The following is an 18,400-nucleotide window of genomic DNA, read 5'->3' on the forward strand; positions in this document are numbered from 1 at the left end:
TACCCCTAGGTTATAAAGTTAAGAGCCAGTCAATTACTTTTCACTGGCTTACTCTTATGACCCATTTATTTTATATGGCGTCCTACATATCATTGGCCCAAATGCTTTAGCTTGCATAGGGAGGCAAAATAACCAACTTATGATAATAGGAACTAATATAGTCTGTGACTAGCTCTTGCTAACTGGTAAAAGGTTGCTACCTTTGTTCTGTTATTGTATTGCTTCATTTTACAAACAAACTTGACATATATTCTCTTTCTCTCATTTCTCATGGTGAAATAAAGACAATAAGGTAGGTAAGTAGCTAAGATCTCACTGTGCCAAACATCAGAGGAGAGATCTACGTGATAGGCAAATGTCAGGCAGGCATGCACCCAAAGGAAAAATTCAGGTAGATCTTTGTGTCATTTTTGTATTAATGACCATATCAGAAACATACCCATTTTCAAGTAACTATACTTATACACCACTGGCCAGATGATTCTTGTGCAAATCCAGAGAATCATGCAGTCACTGAAAGCCAGCTCTATATCAACATGCCTTGAGAGATTGCTGACTTTTCATATAAGATGCTCCTCATAGCAGTCGAGCAGAATAAACAAGGTCTTTCCTCTCTCTACTTCCCAGTCACAGCCAGATCCCCAAAATCTGCATAGTTTGGTTCCTTCCTTCGCCCTTCCATTCTAATTAGATTTATGTTTGTTTGTTTTAAATACCGTGTTTCTAGAAAACTAGTTTGACAGTCTGCTAGCAGAGTTGATTGCACATTAAGCTAAACATAGATGGATTTGTCTTTGTCTAAACAACTGTAATTATCTTTTGGTTGTGTGTGTGTATTTTTAAAGCTTCATTTCAACTACAGTAACTGTACCTGAAATTGCAAGGCATTTCCATTAGTAACAAACAATACTTATTCTCTGTTTAACCTCTGATTGTATTGAGGAGGCAAAATGTTCCTATATTAATAGTAAGAACAACATTTTGGATTACATAAATGATCTGTTCTTCAATTTTCAGAAAAGCGTACCTGTTAGCGTAATCATCTTTGTTTCAAATCCTGAGACAGATGAAAAGTCTAGAACAATTTTAAAATTTCTAATTACTCAAGATTCTAAATGCATGTGTATATTTGCTCCTGCAAGGAGTGCCTAAAAAATAACTGAAAGGAGTTCTTCCAATCATTAATTTTCCTTTTATTTACTAAGTAATATGTTTACCAATACTAATAAGTGTCAAGTCCTACACTAAACACTAGAGATTAAAAATAAATTGTATAGGGAGACCTGGATGGCTCAGTGGTTTAACCCCTGCCTTCGGCTGAGGGCATGATCCTGGAGTCCCGGGATGGAGTCTCTCGTCGGGCTCCCTGCATGTAGCCTGCTTCTCCCTCTGCCTGTGTCTCTGCCTTTCTCTCTCTGTTTCTTTCATGAATAAATAAAATTAAAAAGAATAAATTATATATAGTTCCTACTTCGAGGATTCTATAATCTAGGGGAAAGTCCAATATAGGCAAATAATTATAACACAGTGTTTAATGTGCATTATAAATAGAATAAATTGAGTATGATGGTAGCATGGTCAAATTGGTCCCAGGCTATTCTAAAAGTTAAAGATCATGCAGTTGAGTTAAAAACTTTGTTAGCTTCTGATCATTTGCACAACACTGGGCAGTCACTCCTCTGAATATCTTCATGGGTTGCAGAGAAATGATTTGCAGCAGATGCCCAGATAAGGGAAGCCACTTGTTAACTTGCTCAGCATAACCAGTAGTTGTGCTTAAAGCTTTCAGAGGTATGAAAACATTCTCTAGTTCAATGGCACCAGAAGTCAGCCTGCCATAGGACTTGAGTTCCTATAGCCAGGGAGTCAGAACACATATGGAACTGCTGAGGGAGAGAAGGAATGGACTGGGAATCAGTGGTTAAGAAAAATTTCCTTAAAAAAAATATAGTCAGCATTACAATATTATTATATTCTATCACTGCATGTTTAATTCAGTTGAAATCCCTTCAACACCTACCCCCTTGGTTGGCGATTCATCAAAAACAGTGGTATATATATTTATTGTTTTTCAAAAATTAGATTTTAATTCTGCCTTAATTCTGTAAATTCCTTAAAATAACAGGAAAACCATGGAATAATATACAACCAGGGCTTGACTCAGTGGTTTTGTTTTTGTTGTTGTTGGTTTTCTGTTTTTTTTTTGTTTTTTTTTTTTTTTTTGACTCTGGTTTTGTCTGTGAGTGGGATACTTTCTGAGATGCACAGAGCATGAGTTTTTTTTTGTTTTTTGTTTTTTTTTCTATCCTTCATTCTTTATCCTTTGAGGTGAGTTGGGTTTCAAGGCCTTTCTTGGTACTACCTATTGAAGCTAGACAATAGGGTTGAATGTTTCTCTATTCTCAGCTAAAGGCTGGGTCATGCTTTGTGTTTCTGTTAGCATTGCATAAGGAAATGGTTTAAAAGGACACAAAACATTGTCTAATAATAAGAAGGGCCTGAGTTACAAGAGGCAACCAGCAGATGACATTAGTCTCTGCTATTGGGGACTATGAATTTTCATTAGTAATAGGAGAAGGATTGTGCAAAATTTCAGGGGATTAACCATGCAGCCTATGTATAAAGAACAATGTAATTAAAAGGAATCTAGAATATCAGCTTTGATAAACGTAGCTTCTTTGCTATTGGATATTTGATTCTATTTAATGGTATCTAAGTAAAGTATATTAAGAAGTTGATCTTTCATGACTATAGTTTAGAAACTATGTATAGATGGATGCTGAGATTTTCCAGAGAGATTTTACTAAGAAAATTAGCTTCAAAACAAGGAGTATTAATATGCACAATGTCATATTTATTACAGCTTTGGGCCACGGAAGCATGGTTTTGGAGTTTAAAAACTAACACTCTAAATTGAGACCCTTTGTAGCATGAGTTTTAATTAAATGGAAATTTTTTCCTAACAATAATAGCTGCTGAACTATTAGAAAGTTTGGGGTTGAATTTTTTACTTCCTGGTCTGTAGCCTGTCATAATATCTGAGGTTAATTTAGCTGCAGCGAATACTGTGGAAGAAGAAAGATTTTTGTTTCGTTACAGGGAATTGTAAGTCTTAAGAAAGGCTATATTGTCCACTTGATAAACAATCTGTGAAGGAATATGAGCCCTAGAAGGTACATCTGTAATTGAGTTGTTAGAAGTTAGTCCCCAACACCTACATTTGTTCCCTCAAGCCTAAACTCCAGGGGAATGTTTTAACAGCTGAATTTTACGTTTTCACTTCTGCAACTCATTGTAATAAGACCTGGGACCATTTGATTATTTTTGCTATGGAAAAAAAAAATTATTAATCACTGGAAGTACAAAATGTCACACCAGGATAGTAAACCTTTCACTTCTCATTTTTCTCTTTAAAAAGTTAAAAATGGCATGAGCTTAAAAAAATAATGCAAAGATAAATAATGAAGTAGTCAGCTCTTCTGAAAACTATGTTTCAAAGGAACAAGGGTTTGAAAGAAAGAGCCTGCTTATAGTGGTAAAGAGCATTATGGAGCATTAAGAGGTCAAATGCCTAGGAAAGAAGAAAGTAATTTAGTGGAATACAAAGGCTCTCTTTGACAACTAGGCTATTTGCTCTTTAAAATATTATAGAGGTTTGAATTGGGAATTCTACTGGAGTTCATTAAGTCAAATGAAGGGGTTGGAAAAAAAAAAGTGGTGAAATCACCTCAGTCAAGACCTTCATTAAGGAATCCATTAAAAAAAAAAAAAAAAAGGAATCCATTAAAGAACCTAGGATAACTTCAACAGTCTTTTTATACCATCTCTGTCTCCTTTACCCGTCCTCTAATCCATCAGGAGCAGCACTGCCCTACTGGTTTTACAACATTCTTTGGTCATGTTAGCCTCATGGCCCAGGGCTACGAGCAAGGAGATGGGGAAATTGGTCATTACAGAGTCCATGAGAAGAATTCTGGGCCTAACAATAAAATTTACAACAAAATTGTGATCCAGATATAAAGAAAGGTGCAAATGAGTAGAGGAGATGAGGATGATAGAAAAGAGAGAGGGATGAGAAAGAAAATGGACCAGGACAGCTGAGTGACTCAGTGATTGAGCATGTGCCTTCGGCTCAGGGTATGATCCTGGAGTTCCCAGATGAGTCCCAAGTCGGGCTCCCTGCAGGGAGCCTGCTTTTCCCTCTGCCTATGTCTCTGCCTCTCTCTCTTTCTCTCTGTGTTTTTCATGAATAAATAAATAAATCTTTTTAAAAAAAGAGAAAGAAAATGGACCAAACTTGATACCTCTTGGATATTAGATGCAAAGAAGGAAGGATTGCTGTGAGGGTCTGGAACCCTGAGTGTTTCTAGCTTCCTGCCAACCATCTGGGTATCCTATATAAGCATTTGTATTCTTTGATGCTTGGTTTCCACATCCCTAAGGTACAAGAGTGTGGGAATATGTCTTTTTTTTTTTTTTTTTTTTTTTTTAGGTTGCTTTGAGTCTTAAAATTTGGATTAGCCATTATTTAGGATTTTAAACCTCTGTGACTGGCCAAATGGTAAGAATATAAAAAAAACAGTGAAATCAAAAAAAGACATCCAAAAAAATTTGCTGGGATAATAATTGTTTCTAAAATGGATGTGTTGGCTTAAAAGTGATGACAGGTTTGTGGAAATATTCAAGAACATTTAAAACCTATCTATTGATACCCACTGTGTTCCAGGCACTCAGTAGAATAAACATGATGCTTGCCTACTTCAGTGGAATCACTTTGTATACAAATTTACTGCCTGAACTAGAGAAAGAGCAGAAGAATGAAAGCAGGCTGGTGAAAGAGATAGCACTTAAAAATGATAGGGAATTCAACATGCCAATTCATTTTCTTGATATATGCCAGCATGAGCAAGATGGAAGAGATGAGTATTCTGTACCCTGTTTCTCATTTTCCTCTTCTCAAATGTTAACAGTATCATCTCACTGTATGTAATTTCATATATTTGTCATACAACCATGTCCTCTAAACTCAAGCCAGTTATTTCATCTCTGCTCAACCAAAGAATTAGTGATAACTCCAAGGCAGGAGGAAATATGGCTGCAGTGGTTTTATTGAGAGACATGTTGGTGTCGAACATCATTCCCTCCAAAGAGTCCATCAAGGGTAGTTTAGAGGACTGTATGTGATTTCCAGTAAAGACAAACATTCTACTTTATGGCCACAGTTAAGAGAATCCAGGAAGCAATGAAGATGGAGAAGTCTGGAATGATTAGTACTAAGGAGCTTTATGCTTTCAGTTTTATTTCCATTTTGAGACAAGGCTTGGAAAATTGAGAAGATAAAAGCAGTGTTTTTCAAAGATTAGAGTTTAAAAACTAAAAAGAACTTGGGGCATCTGTGAGACCCTTGTCTGACAGAAAGCTGAATAGCTGGGACCAGTAATGTAGATAAGCATGAGACGAGAAATAATCTCAGGCAACATGTATCATCATCAGAGCTGAGGTGCTAAACAGAACGGAATCAGCAGAAGAAAGAAGTCTAGACCAAAACTGAGTCCAAAGAGAAGGTTAATAGAGCTCAGAGTAAAGCATAGAGTAAAATCACAACTTTGGCTGTCTGCCCTTCTTTTTCTTTAATTCTTCAAATAGACAGCTACCTAAAATTTCATGTCTCCCAGAAACTGTGCTACTAATTTGTTCCTTAGTTTGGAAGACTATAAATAGCCCTAGGGCAGCAGTAAGGCAGGGTATATTTGATCAACTTCAATAATGCCACTGTCTACACAAGCCTATAATAAATTAATTACTACCAATAATACATAAACCATTTAAATATCTTATCTCGAAGCTCCCAAAAACACTGCATGGAGGATAATTACTCCATTTTCCATATGAAATCACTGAGATTAATAAAGGTCAAAAAAATATTTACTGGTCTAGTAGTGAGGCTCTCGTGTCCTTCCTGTGACAAAGCCCCTGACTGCTAACTCACTTCACTGTGAGGTCATTGACTTTCTTCCCAGTCTTCTAGCTTTGGTCTTGCTCTTTCTACTATTTCAAAGATAAGAATCTTAATTTTTAAGCCAAGACAATGTTTTATTTAATGTCTAATCTCTGTGGTGTCAAGGCCTATTCACTTGAACCTTTAATTTTTATTTTTCCCTGCTACATGCCAGAGTTGACTCTGGGGAGGTAGGCATGAGTAAGATTTGTCATATTTTGGTAACATATATCCTAGCAGGGACAGCCATGTAAACAAATAAAGAGATGACAGTTTTACAGAGGTTATGACAAAACTTAGAACAACTGTTCTCAAAAGTTTTTCTGATTTGCACCTATGTTGAGAGCAGCATTATGTACAATAGCCAAATTACAGAAGCAGCCAAAGTGTCCGTCGATAGATGAATGGATAAAGAAAATGTATATATATATATATATATATATATATATATATATATATATATACACACACACACACACACACACACACTAGAATATTATCTCAGCACAAAAAGAGTGAAATCTTGCCATTTGCAATAATATGAATGGAGCTAGAAAGTACAAGAAGTAAAATAAGCCAGTCAGAGAAAGACAGATACCATATGATCTCACTCAGATGTGGAATTTAAGAAACTAAAATAAGCAAAGGAAAAATAAAAAAGACGTAAGCCAAAAAACGCAGAATCCTAAGTATAGAGAACAAATTAGTGGTTCCCAGAGGGGAGGTGGGTGAGGGATGTGTGAAATCAGTGAAAGGAATTAAAAGTACACTTACCTTGATGAGCACTGAGTAATACATGGAACTTGCATTACTGTATTGTACACATGAAACAAAACTAATATAACACTATACATTAACTACACTGGAATTAAAAAATTTTAAAAGGTTTTTTTTCTGCTCCAGTTCAACTTAAAAGTATGCTATCTCTGTTAGTAACAAATATTTCCCTTTGAATCCACAGAGCTGCTGATAAGCCCACCAAAGAGGCCAGGAGCCATGATTTCCCTCTCTCCTGCTCCACTAACTCCCCAGCTCCTCCCCCCAAGGATTCCTGATGTTGAGCTTACATAGAGGTGCAGTTATTTGAGATGGGGAGGAGGTACCTTAAAAGGCCATGAGTGTCACACTCAAATTTTACTTAAGAGAGATAACTGTGAGCCTGTGCCACTCAGCAAGGAGGCCAGTACCAGTAGAGGAAATAGCGAAGTAGAAACAGATGAGCGGGGGCGGGGGAAGAAACAGATGAGCGGAGAACCAGTGTGAGGTCCCTGGGAATCTACAAAGGCATTCAGAATGACTGGAATGAGAAAGTAGAGGGAGAAGTTAGAGGAGATAAGACCAAAGGGGCAATCAGACCTTACTAAATTGGAAAGGAATTTGTTCTATATCTTGTAAGCAATAAGAGATGTTGAATATGAAAATGATTTCTTTAGATTTGTATTTTAGAAAAAAAAAACTGTTGGCAATTAAAAAAAAAAGGGCTGGCAAAAAAAATCTAAGAGATTAGCTAAAATAGTAAGGCCTGGAATAGAGCACTATCAATGTGGGGGTTCAGAAAGGAGATGCTGACTGAAAGTGCTATATTTTATCAATTCTACAACATATGTTTTTATGAATTATATATCAAGATGCATTTAATCAATGGTGTCTTAAAAACATTGGTAACCAAGTAGCAATTATAAGAGTTTCATTGTCTGTACATTTATAAGCTTGGTTAAAATTGTCCTGGGAGAGTGTTGTAATTTTGTTGTTATTGCTGATGTTATAGGGTGGACAATTGCATTTTCTTAACATTCTAGTCCAGAAGAAAATTAGGATGATTTGAGGAAGGGTAGGAGTCCTGTTTATCAACTTTGAAGCTTTTGGTGAGGTTGAAAGCTGACCAACATGAGTATCTGCAGCAGAGCTGCCTACTTCTTGGAATAAAAGAAATAATAATGAAGCACTATTTTAATGCTATATCACTGTTGCTCTTGATGGCTTAAAAGACAGTAATTTGGGCAAAGTCCAAGACATTGACAATTCTGGGTTGAAAAGTAATTCTAAGAAGCTGGACTCTAAATGAGAAACTTAAGGAATAACAATTTATTTTGTTGATATTTTTCTTTTCACATACAGAAAAATATGATTGATATGACAAATCTATGCCATAGAGGAAGTAAGTTAAAGGGAGCTTTTTGAATAAATACATAATTTAAATTCTACTTGCTAAAAAAGCAGTGTCAGAGATTAATTTGACTCCCCCCCCCATATAAATATATAATACTGTATCTTACAACATATGGTGTGTTAATTGTGATGAAATATAGAATAAAAAAATCTTTAGGAATTGGTGATTAATTGGATGTGGGGAGTGAATCATCCACTTAACAGACACAAATACTCATTCAGTGTTGACAATAATAAAAAGGTGAAAGAAAAAAAAAAAAGAATATCCTGAATAATATATCCTAATAAGGAGCAGTGAGTTATTAAAGGTTATAATGATCATCAGGAAAATTGTTAAAATGTGTGTAAAATACAGAACAGCAAAAAAAAAAAAAAAAAAAAAAGGCAAAGTAAATTACTGTATGTTTACCATTAAGTAACTAAATAAATACAGAGCTGTTTTTAAGTCTGAGAGAGAAGACAGCTGTATTACAGGAGAGGGATTTAAAATGATTCATTATTAATCTTTTACATTGCCTTAGCGTTCCATAATGCTAAAAAAGATTAATTACATAGCCTTGCTCAATAATTGTCTTTGAAACAGAAATAAACAGAAGTGCTGTGATTTGTTTCTTTAGGCTTATAGTCTTCAATTAATTTAACAACTCCTTTGCATATAAAGAGTCTACTAATTTTCTGATTTCTAATGGATATAAGCTAGTCTATGAATATTGCCAATTAACCATCAACCACCCCCTTGTGGAAACAGCACAACTTTATTCCATAATCAGAAAGTCCTACCTTTGGAAAATCTGTTTGATAGTTTCCACATGATATTCTTGGTGCCTTTTCAGTTCTTTTTCAATCAATATATATTCAGTATGTTATCAGACCAATTTTGAATTAAGATAATTATTAATATATATAAAAATCAGCTCTTACCTTTTCTACCTTAGATATCAGATTCTTTAACAATTATAGAATATATATCCCTTAGATAATTTGTATTGTTTGTTCTGTAACAAGAGGGATAACTGAATCTGAGTCAACGTATACAGCAATATACTTTCATATCTCCAATTTTGTTAAACTTGGTAAACTCTTTATTTACACAAAGAACTAAGAAAACTGTGAAAAATATTGACTATGTAATATAAAACAAATACTGAATTAGAATGCATCACAATTCATGAAATTTAATCCTTTTTTTTTTTTTTTTTTTTTTTTTTTTAGTTTTATTGTTTGTTTAAGTAGGCTCCATGCCCAGCATGGAGCACAACATAGTACTTGAACTCAAAACCCTGAGACCAAGACCTGGGCTGAGATCAAGAGTCAGATGCTTAGGGGCATCTGGGTGTCTCAGTCCATTAAGCATCTGCCTTCAGCTCTGGTCATGATCCTGGAATCCTAAGATGATCCCCATGTCGTGTTGGGCTCCCTGTGTAACAGGGAGTCTGCTTCTCCCTCTGCTCCTCCCCCTGTTCATGTTCTCTCTATCATTCTCTTCAAATAAACGAATAACATGTTAAAAGAAAGAAAAAAAACTAATGCTTAATGGACTGAACTACTGAGACACCCCCATTTTCTCAACTTTATATGGTGATTGACTCTCCCGATATATCCGTAGACCTGATATTTTCATTCCATTTGTAATTCCTATAGTCTAAAAGCCTCCGGAATAGTTGAAGAGGGGAACATTGGGACTATTTTGTACAATAATACAGGGTTTCTGATATGAGGATAATACTGTCTTGAAATATAGTGAAAACAGTTAAAATAGTAGTAACAACTCTAGATCAACTGGGATAGACCTTTTATATCTTCCTAAAAAAAAAAAAAAAAAGCATATGCATGTGTGCATGTATGTGTATATATACATATAAGGAATGTGAGCTTTAGGGTAACAATGTCCTTCAGTTGAACTCAAACTCTGTCATAGATTTCTAGGCCTGGATAAGCTGATGAACTTTTGTTTCATTAAAACTGAAATAAGATTAATTGTAAGCCTCAGTTCATATTATTGCTGTAAATATGGATGATCCAATCATGGAAGCAGTAGTAGGAAATGATAAGTCCTAGAGCTTGGGTTCAAATCCAGAGACTGCTATCTATGATTTAGACAGTAATTGTGGGAATGATCTAAACAACCCTTTCATCCATTTCCTCCTCAAATAAGTATACCTATACTTTATTGATTTTTTTGAGAATAAAATGAGAAATATATGTAAAAGTTGGCTATAAATGTTAGCATTACATCTGGCTCCTGGTAAACACCATATAAATATTAAATATTGTTACCTAGTTTGCAGTTTATGGTTAGCAACAGCTTTTAGTCACATCAGCTATTCTGAAAGGGGCTGAAATCAGACTGCTTCTTCCCTAAAATCAGATCTCACTTTCAGAGTTTGTCTGTGGTTGCCTGTCTTGATGACTCCCCCGAAGCTCTTCACCATTGAGGCTAGGTATTTTCTAGATTTTAACTGATCTCTTTGAACTTGACTTCTTGCCTAGAAAGTCAGTGATTTATTTATATATTGATACTTCTAGTCTTCACCATTTTTAAATTAATATCTCCCATATGTCTCTTGGTTAGGAACACTTTGAATAAATATTACAAAAATGTTTTACATTTGTATAGAGCTTTATAGTGTTTACCATGCACTTCTCCACTCTTGAGGTAAGGCCATTAGGGAAACCATTTCTTTCTCTTTTTTTTTTTCTAAGACTCAGATTTGCAATAAAAGTTTTACTATTACTTGATGCATAAGGAAATGCAGGTATATGTTTATACAAATGTCTTATAGTAATAACGTAAAGATAAAACTAAGGAAACACAACATGATTTTGAGCACTTTTAAGGCTGTAAAGATTAAGAGAACATTTTTATTGCATTTCAGTTTTACAAATTACAAAATATGGGTTTGATGAAATTAATGACAAACTCAGGACAGAGATAAATTTTGGATTTGTGTCTTCTAAGTTGGGCTCATTATTTTATAATGCTGAGGTTTGGCCTGGGTCCTTGGCTATCTCTGTTCTGATGAGACAAGCAAAGGAGTGACATATAAGACCCAAGAAAATAAGTGTGTGTGACTGATTCCTGAATTTGTGAGTATATAAGTTTGCTCAAAATTCTAGGTGCTCTTGGGAATTTGAATTTAATTCTGTGAGAAGGAAAACAAATCATTTAGTGAGGAAAAGCACACAGCCCACCTATATATTAGATTTTGTAGTTTGTAAATCACTTTCTCAATCATTATCACACTTGAATGTTTATCTTTACATAGTTATTAAAGTCACATTGTTTAGCAGTCAAGACATTTCAGAACACTAGAAGGCAGCTAGTTAGTATGACTGCCATGAAGTGTGGTAGAAAAACATTAATTACACTTTATGTCATTATTAATTCTCTTCACAGGGGGCAGAAAATAGAAACTACTTAGATTCAGAGCCTTAGATTGGAGTAAATGAAACTCAAAAGATTCTTCTAGAAATGTACTTACACAACCCTTTTCCCATGAATTTGATGTTTGGAATATGACTGAGTGAAGCATTTATTACTGAAATTGATTCTCACTCTCCTTTTTATTTTTTTAAATAAGATTTTGTTTGTTCATTTATGAGATATGGAGAAAGAGGGAGGCAGAGGGAGAAGCAGGCTCCCCACGGAGCAGGGAACCCGATGCAGGACTCAATCCGAGGACTCTGGGATCATGACCTGAGCCACAGGCAGAAACTTAACCAACGGAGCCACCCAGATACCCAATCCTCACTTTCAAACATATAAGTTACAACATTAATATTTATCAACAATCTATCCTTATTAATATTTTGCTTTTATTATTATTTCACATGAGTTGTATGAGTGAATTATTTCAAGATGATCAAGCTAGTGATTGATACAACTAGAAGTATTAGAGTTAAGACTATGGCTACTAAGAAACATCCAATAAAGAAAAATGTTCCCTTTATTAAGCTAAGTAGCAGGAGAAAAGAGGCCATCTCTGTGTCAGAGAAAAACTGGCCTGTGAGATGCTGACAACATATTCTCAGCTGTTGCAGTCTGATGTAGCAGAGGTGCCTAGAGAACACTCAGGCCTCTCAGTTGAGTGTACCTGCTGAAAAAAGTTGACTCTAAGCTAAAGTTAAGCAGGAGTTTTGTAGGTCGAGTGAGCGTAGGAGAAGCGGTCATCAGTGACTTGAGCATCTTTTTAGTTGTATAACCAAACCTACCTTAGATGGAACAAAAATCAAATTCAATGTATTAAACTCATTTTAATATAGATGAATCTATTTTAAGATTATTTTAAATTGCAAAAATGGCAATGCTTAGTATAAAAAAACATTGACTATTACCAAATTTAGAACAGTGAGAATCTTCCCTTTTTCTTCTACCCATTATCACTCCATAAAGGTAACTCTAGTTATCAATTTAATGAATATCTTTCTAGATATTTTCTGTGCATATATAAACACATGCACATTGTATATTAAACTTACCAATATGCAAACTTGCTTTTCTCACTTAATGCATTGTGAATGTTTTTCATCTATTCACATACGTATTTAATTCATTCACTTTAATTATTATGATCTTCCCATTGGACAATATAACTCATTCAATAAACATTTAGGTTACCTAGCTTTTATTGCTATTATAAAAAGAAATATTGGGGTGCCTGGGTGGCTCAGTTAAGCATCTGCCTTCAGCTCAGGTCATGATCCCAGGGTCCTGGGTTTTAACCCCCCATGGAGCCCCCACATCCATTAGGCTCCCTGCCTAGCAGGGAGTCCTCTTCTCCCTCTTCCTCTGCCTGCCACTCCCCCTGTTTGTGCTCTCGATGTCAAATAAATTAATAAAGACTCTTAAAAATGTCATAGCGAATATCCTTGTACAAGAAATTAATCTCTTGTTGCCATTTCTCCTTAGAATAAGTTCAGGTAGGTAAAAATTCTGGTATAAGGATTACTACAAATATTTTAAATGCAGCTTTGGCTCTTTGAGATACCACTTTGGGGTTTAAATGCGAAGAGGCAACACATCCAAAAAAGAATGATATTTTTACAAATACATGTTTTTTTGTTTTGTTTCGTTTTGTTTTTACCGTTGCAGATCAAACTTCCACCATTAATGGTTTAGTTCTATTTCTTCCTGGAGATACAAAACTTCATATAACAATTCTATCTTCTCCGTGATAATGACAGGAAAACTGTGTGTCAAACCAGCCCAGGTATATTTTGAAGTTTCAGTGTATAGAACTATGTAGGAATACAAGTGATCACTTTGGTAACTAGTTTTTCGCCTCTTCACTGGGTAAGGTCCTAGAGGCTTGAATCTTTCCTATTGTGAACCAGTTGAAATGGTATACATTTAATCTTTTTCACAGCGTTTTTCCATGAGCAGGAGATTTTTTTTCTTAAAGTCTGGTTTCCATTGAAATCATTCCTGTTTTTCCTTTTAGGGCTGGACGAGGACTTTACGGAATTGACAGTATGCCAGATCTCCGCAGGAAGAAAACTTTGCCTATTGTACGAGATGTGGTAAGTCACTCCTGGTTAATTCTCTTTGATTGCATGTGTCACCTTTTTCTTCATTAGATGTCATTTTGGCCTTCATATTAAGTGCCTTGCCTGTATTTCATAGAATAAAATATATAAGAAACTGGATTATACCAAGTATTGCACTTATCATTTCTTTAAAATCTATTAGATGAATGAAATAACTGTAACCTGACAACTTTTTTTTTTTTTTAAAGTGTTCTCCCCTCTACCAAAGTCCCTGTGGGGCTTGAACTTATGACCCCAAACCAAGAGTTGCAGGCCCTACTGACCACCCAGACAGGCACCCCTTAACAGCATTTTATGTTGTTGAAATTACAAACAGTTAAAACCCCAAAAAGTCACACATCTCACACAGCATGCCAAGTGAGCTGCTGCATTTGGGCTTTGATGTGTACAATGTTGCAAATGACCACAAGTTTAATACAGGCTTTGAGTCTTGATCTGAACTTCCTCACCTTAAAGCAGTGAATTTTCTACTTTAAAAAGCAGCACATAATATTAACCAATTATTTATTAAGATCTAATTACATTTTTTTTTATCTAATTACATTAAAAAGTGATTCAACTATCTTGTGGCTCCCAAGTTATCAAAACCTTTATGAAGCCTACACATAACTTTCAGTAACTCAAAATCTCCTATAACAAAATATGCTGGGGACCACCTACAGATAAAAAGAATTGATAGTGGTCTGCATTAGGTTATAAAAATAAATAGCCTATCAGCATGAAACAAAGTGTTTTCTATTATCTAAATTGTCTTCACATTTTTTTCTGGAGGCATATTCTTAGTAGTTTATGACATGAAAATATGTTTTATCTAAGAGAAATAGAAATTTCCCTTTCAGCAACAATGTACACAGTTTTTTATATCAGCAATTTTTAATTTTACAATGGAAACTGTCATCTGAAAACCATCATGGTGGTTTTAAATTAGGAAAGTTAAAACCTTGATTGGAAAGATCTTATACTGAAAAGCATGACATGTCTGAACAGCTCATATTTCTGCCATTGTAAAGTGACATTATTTTAAAGTGTTAGGTTTATTTTAACATCATTTTGCTCTTTTCTCACCTTTCTTATGTCTAATTATTTACATTTTGTTTCCTCTGACTTGGAATCTTCAGGCCATGGTAAGTGTAATATTTTCCATATTTCTCAGTATTTACTGCACTTACTCTTGAGATAAAAGAGGGCAAGATGGGGAAATAAAAAGAAAATAAGTATAAGGAATAAGAAATTTGGGTTCTCCAGGAATTTACAATCTAGTTCAGTTCTGAAAGATACACCAAATTATATATACAACAGATGCTGATAGACTAAAATAGAATTCAGATATAATTTTAAGGATAATAGGTGTCAGAGTTGGAAGATCATCTTGGATGAGTCCTTGGAGGTAAGCCCTCGAAAGGTTTACATAGTAGAGATGGAGATGGGTGGACATTGACTTTCTCAGAATAGTGCTGAATTTTTATCTGAGTTTATGGCTTTGTAGCTCCAAAAAGAAACATTGAAGCCTGAGTACATAATTCTACTATGACTTCCCTTTGCTCCTAATGGGATAACATATTGAGCATTCCCATATAAAACTTCTGATTTCCAAAGTTCTCTACAGCACTGCTGAGTGCATTAAAGCACATACATTTCAGGTGGGAGCAATGTAATGGTTCTATTTTATAGTAGGGAAACTAAAGGGACTTGACTTTTAATTAATCACCTAAATTATCAGTGTTGATATTGGAAAACCAATCTGGCTATAATGGTTTTCATCTATAAAACGAATACTTAGAAAAATAACCTGGTTAGATATGAAAAAATATTCTGAGGAACTGTGAACAACTCAAAGATCATCTAACATGACTTTTGTATCAGTGACATCGCACAGACCATCTGGCTCTGTACCAGTGGCTATGTTTTATAAAGGAATGTTCATATGTTTTTCCTTGGGGAAAAGCAAAGTTATAGAAGCCTCTTGCTAGCCTAGAAACCCACGGGTGATCATTTTGCCTTGCTGAGCCTCAGTTTTGTCATCTGCAAAATGTAGGGATTGGGATACATGGGGACTTTTTTCATTTTTGATGTTCTATGATTCCACATTTTGGATGAACTAGCTGACTACTGAAAATAGCCGATCCCTATTGACTAAAGAAAAACTAATTATAGTTTGCATTCTTACATTTTCATGTGCTGCTGAGCAATATATTCATGGCAGCCACCTCACATGCCAGTAACTCCTAATTCTGTTAATTTTAGACTTTGGCTGCCCGGAAATCTGGACTCTCCCTGGCTATGGTGATTAGGACATCACTAAACAATGAGGAACTGGTAGGTGCAGAGTCAATGACTACGTATTGTTCATAGTCCAGGGGAAAATGATTCTGCTTAAGCCACTCAGTTGTAATATTGATTCCGAAGTTCCAGAAATAACTAGGAATATGGGGAAAGTATGACGTCAACAAATTTCCTCAGGGCCTTAGTTTCACTATCATACAGATTCTCCTCTGCTGATCAAATATGCATGTGCCTATCCATTTTTATAAATGCTATTCCATCCTCACACAGTTTATCTGTAATTCCCCCCCCTGAAAAAAATCTTACTACCTTTTTTTTGTATGGTTCAAGTTTTGCCTCCTTTATGAGGCTGTCCCAAACATTTTCCTCCTCTTCTGACTGAATATTTTGTTTCCTCCTCTGGGCTTTTGTAGCATTTAATCATGACCTCTATAGTGTAATATGGCAAGAATGAAGGTTGCTTGGGGTGAGTTGCATCTGTACGCTAAACTAGCATTGTTATATCTAGCAAGTTATCTAACTTCCTTGAGTCTGATTTTCCTTCATCTGTAAAGTGAGATAATAAGAAAAATTATTAAGGGAGTGGAAATGTGTTTAACACTTGGCATAGCTTAGAGTATAGTAAAAAAAAAAAAAAACGCAAGTTGCTGGTTTTATTATTTTTGTAAGCTATTTTATTATTTTGCATAAATCTTTCCTTTATTTTTTTGGATATTTTTTATTGGAGTTTGATTTGCCAACATATAGCATATCACCCAGTGGTCATCCCGTCAAGTGCCCTCCTCAGTGCTCGTCACCCAGTCACCCCAACCGCCCACCCACCTCCCCTTCCACTACCCCTTGTTCATTTCCCAGAGTTAGGAGTCTCTTGTGTTCTGTTACCCTCACTGATATTTCTCACTCATTTTCTCCCCTTTCCCCTTTAATCCCTTTCACTATTTTTTATATTCCCCAAATGAATGAGAACATATAATGTTTGTCCTTCTCCGATTGACTTATTTCACTCAGCATAATACCCTCCAGTTCCATCCACATTGAAGCAAATGGTGGGTATTCGTCATTTCTATGGCTGAGTAATATTCCATTGTATACACAGACCACATCTTCTTTATCCATTCATCTTTCGATGGACACCGAGGCTCCTTCCACAGTTTGGCTATTGTGGACATTGCTGCTATAAACATCGGGGTGCAGGTTTCCCGGCATTTCACTGCATCTGTATCTTTGGGGTAAACCCCCAGCAGTGCAATTGCTGGGTCGTAGGGCAGGTCTATTTTTAACTCTTTGAGGAACCTCCACTCAGTTTTCCAGAGTGGCTGCAGTTCACATTCCCACCAACAGTGCAAGAGGGTTCCCCTTTCTCCACATCCTCTCCAACATTTGTTGTCTCCTGTCTTGTTAATGTTCCCCATTCCCACTGGTGTGAGGTGGTATCTCATTGTGGTTTTGATTTGTATTTCCCTGATGGCCAGTGATGCGGAGCATTTTCTCATGTGCTTGTTGGCCATGTCTATGTCTTCTTTGGTGAAATTTCTGTTCATGTCTTTTGCCCATTTAATGATTGGATTGTTTGTTTCTTTGCTGTTGAGTTTAATAAGTTCTTTGGATACTAGCCCTTTATCTGATATGTCATTTGCAAATATCTTCTCCCATTCTATAGATTGTCTTTTAGTTTTGTTGACTGTTTCTTTTGCTGTGCAGAAGCTTTTAATCTTGATTAAGTTCCAATAGTTCATTTTTGCTTTTGTTTCCCTTGCCTTCATAGGTCTATCTTGCAAGATGTTGATGTGGCCAAGTTCAGAAATGGTGTTACCTGTCTTTTCCTCTAGGATTTTGATGGATTCTTGTCTCACATTTAGATCTTTCATCCATTTTGAGTTTATCTTTGTGTAGGGTGTAAGAGAATGGTCTAGTTTCATTCTTCTGCATGTGGATGTCCAATTTTCCCAGCACCATTTATTGAAGATACTGTCCTTTTTCCAGCAGATAGTCTTTCCTGCTTTGTCGAATATTAATCGACCATAGAGTTGAGGGCCCATTTCTGGGTTCTCTATTGTGTTCCTTTGATCTATGTGTCTGTTTTTGTGCCAGTCCCACACTGTCTTGATGACCACAGCTTTGTAGTACAACCTGAAATCTGGCATTGTGATGCCCCCAGCTCTGGTTTTCTTTTTCAATATTCCCCTGGCTATTCGGGGTCTTTTCTGATTCCACACAAATCTTAAAATGATTTGTTCCAACTCTCTGAAGAAAGTCCATGGTATTTTGATAGGGATTGCATTGAATGTGTAAATTTCCCTGGGAGCATTGACATTTTCACAATATTAATTCTTCCAATCCATAGGCATGGAATATTTTTCCATCTCTTTGTGTCTTCCTCAATTTCTTTCAGAAGTGTTCTGT

The 18,400-nt window shown here is 35.6% G+C and overlaps 1 protein-coding gene and 1 long non-coding RNA gene across 2 annotated transcripts in view; one reads left to right on the forward strand and one right to left on the reverse strand.

Annotated features, from left to right (window-relative positions):
* LOC140622937 (uncharacterized) overlaps positions 1–6,998 on the reverse strand; it is an 81,066-nt gene extending 74,068 nt beyond the window's left edge. Inside the window, exon 1 of the long non-coding RNA XR_012022595.1 lies at positions 6,773–6,998. This is a non-coding gene — a long non-coding RNA (uncharacterized lncRNA). The remainder of the gene's footprint in view (positions 1–6,772) is intronic.
* Positions 1–18,400, forward strand: part of UNC13C (unc-13 homolog C) — a 548,174-nt gene that overhangs the window by 177,402 nt on the left and 352,372 nt on the right. The window contains exons 4-6 of the mRNA XM_072808724.1: positions 13,609–13,687; positions 14,833–14,838; positions 15,959–16,030. Coding sequence (XP_072664825.1) covers positions 13,609–13,687; positions 14,833–14,838; positions 15,959–16,030 — 157 coding nt within the window. The remainder of the gene's footprint in view (positions 1–13,608; positions 13,688–14,832; positions 14,839–15,958; positions 16,031–18,400) is intronic.

This window comes from Canis lupus, chromosome 32 (assembly GCF_048164855.1).
Source record: "Canis lupus baileyi chromosome 32, mCanLup2.hap1, whole genome shotgun sequence".
Lineage (NCBI taxonomy): Eukaryota > Metazoa > Chordata > Mammalia > Carnivora > Canidae > Canis > Canis lupus.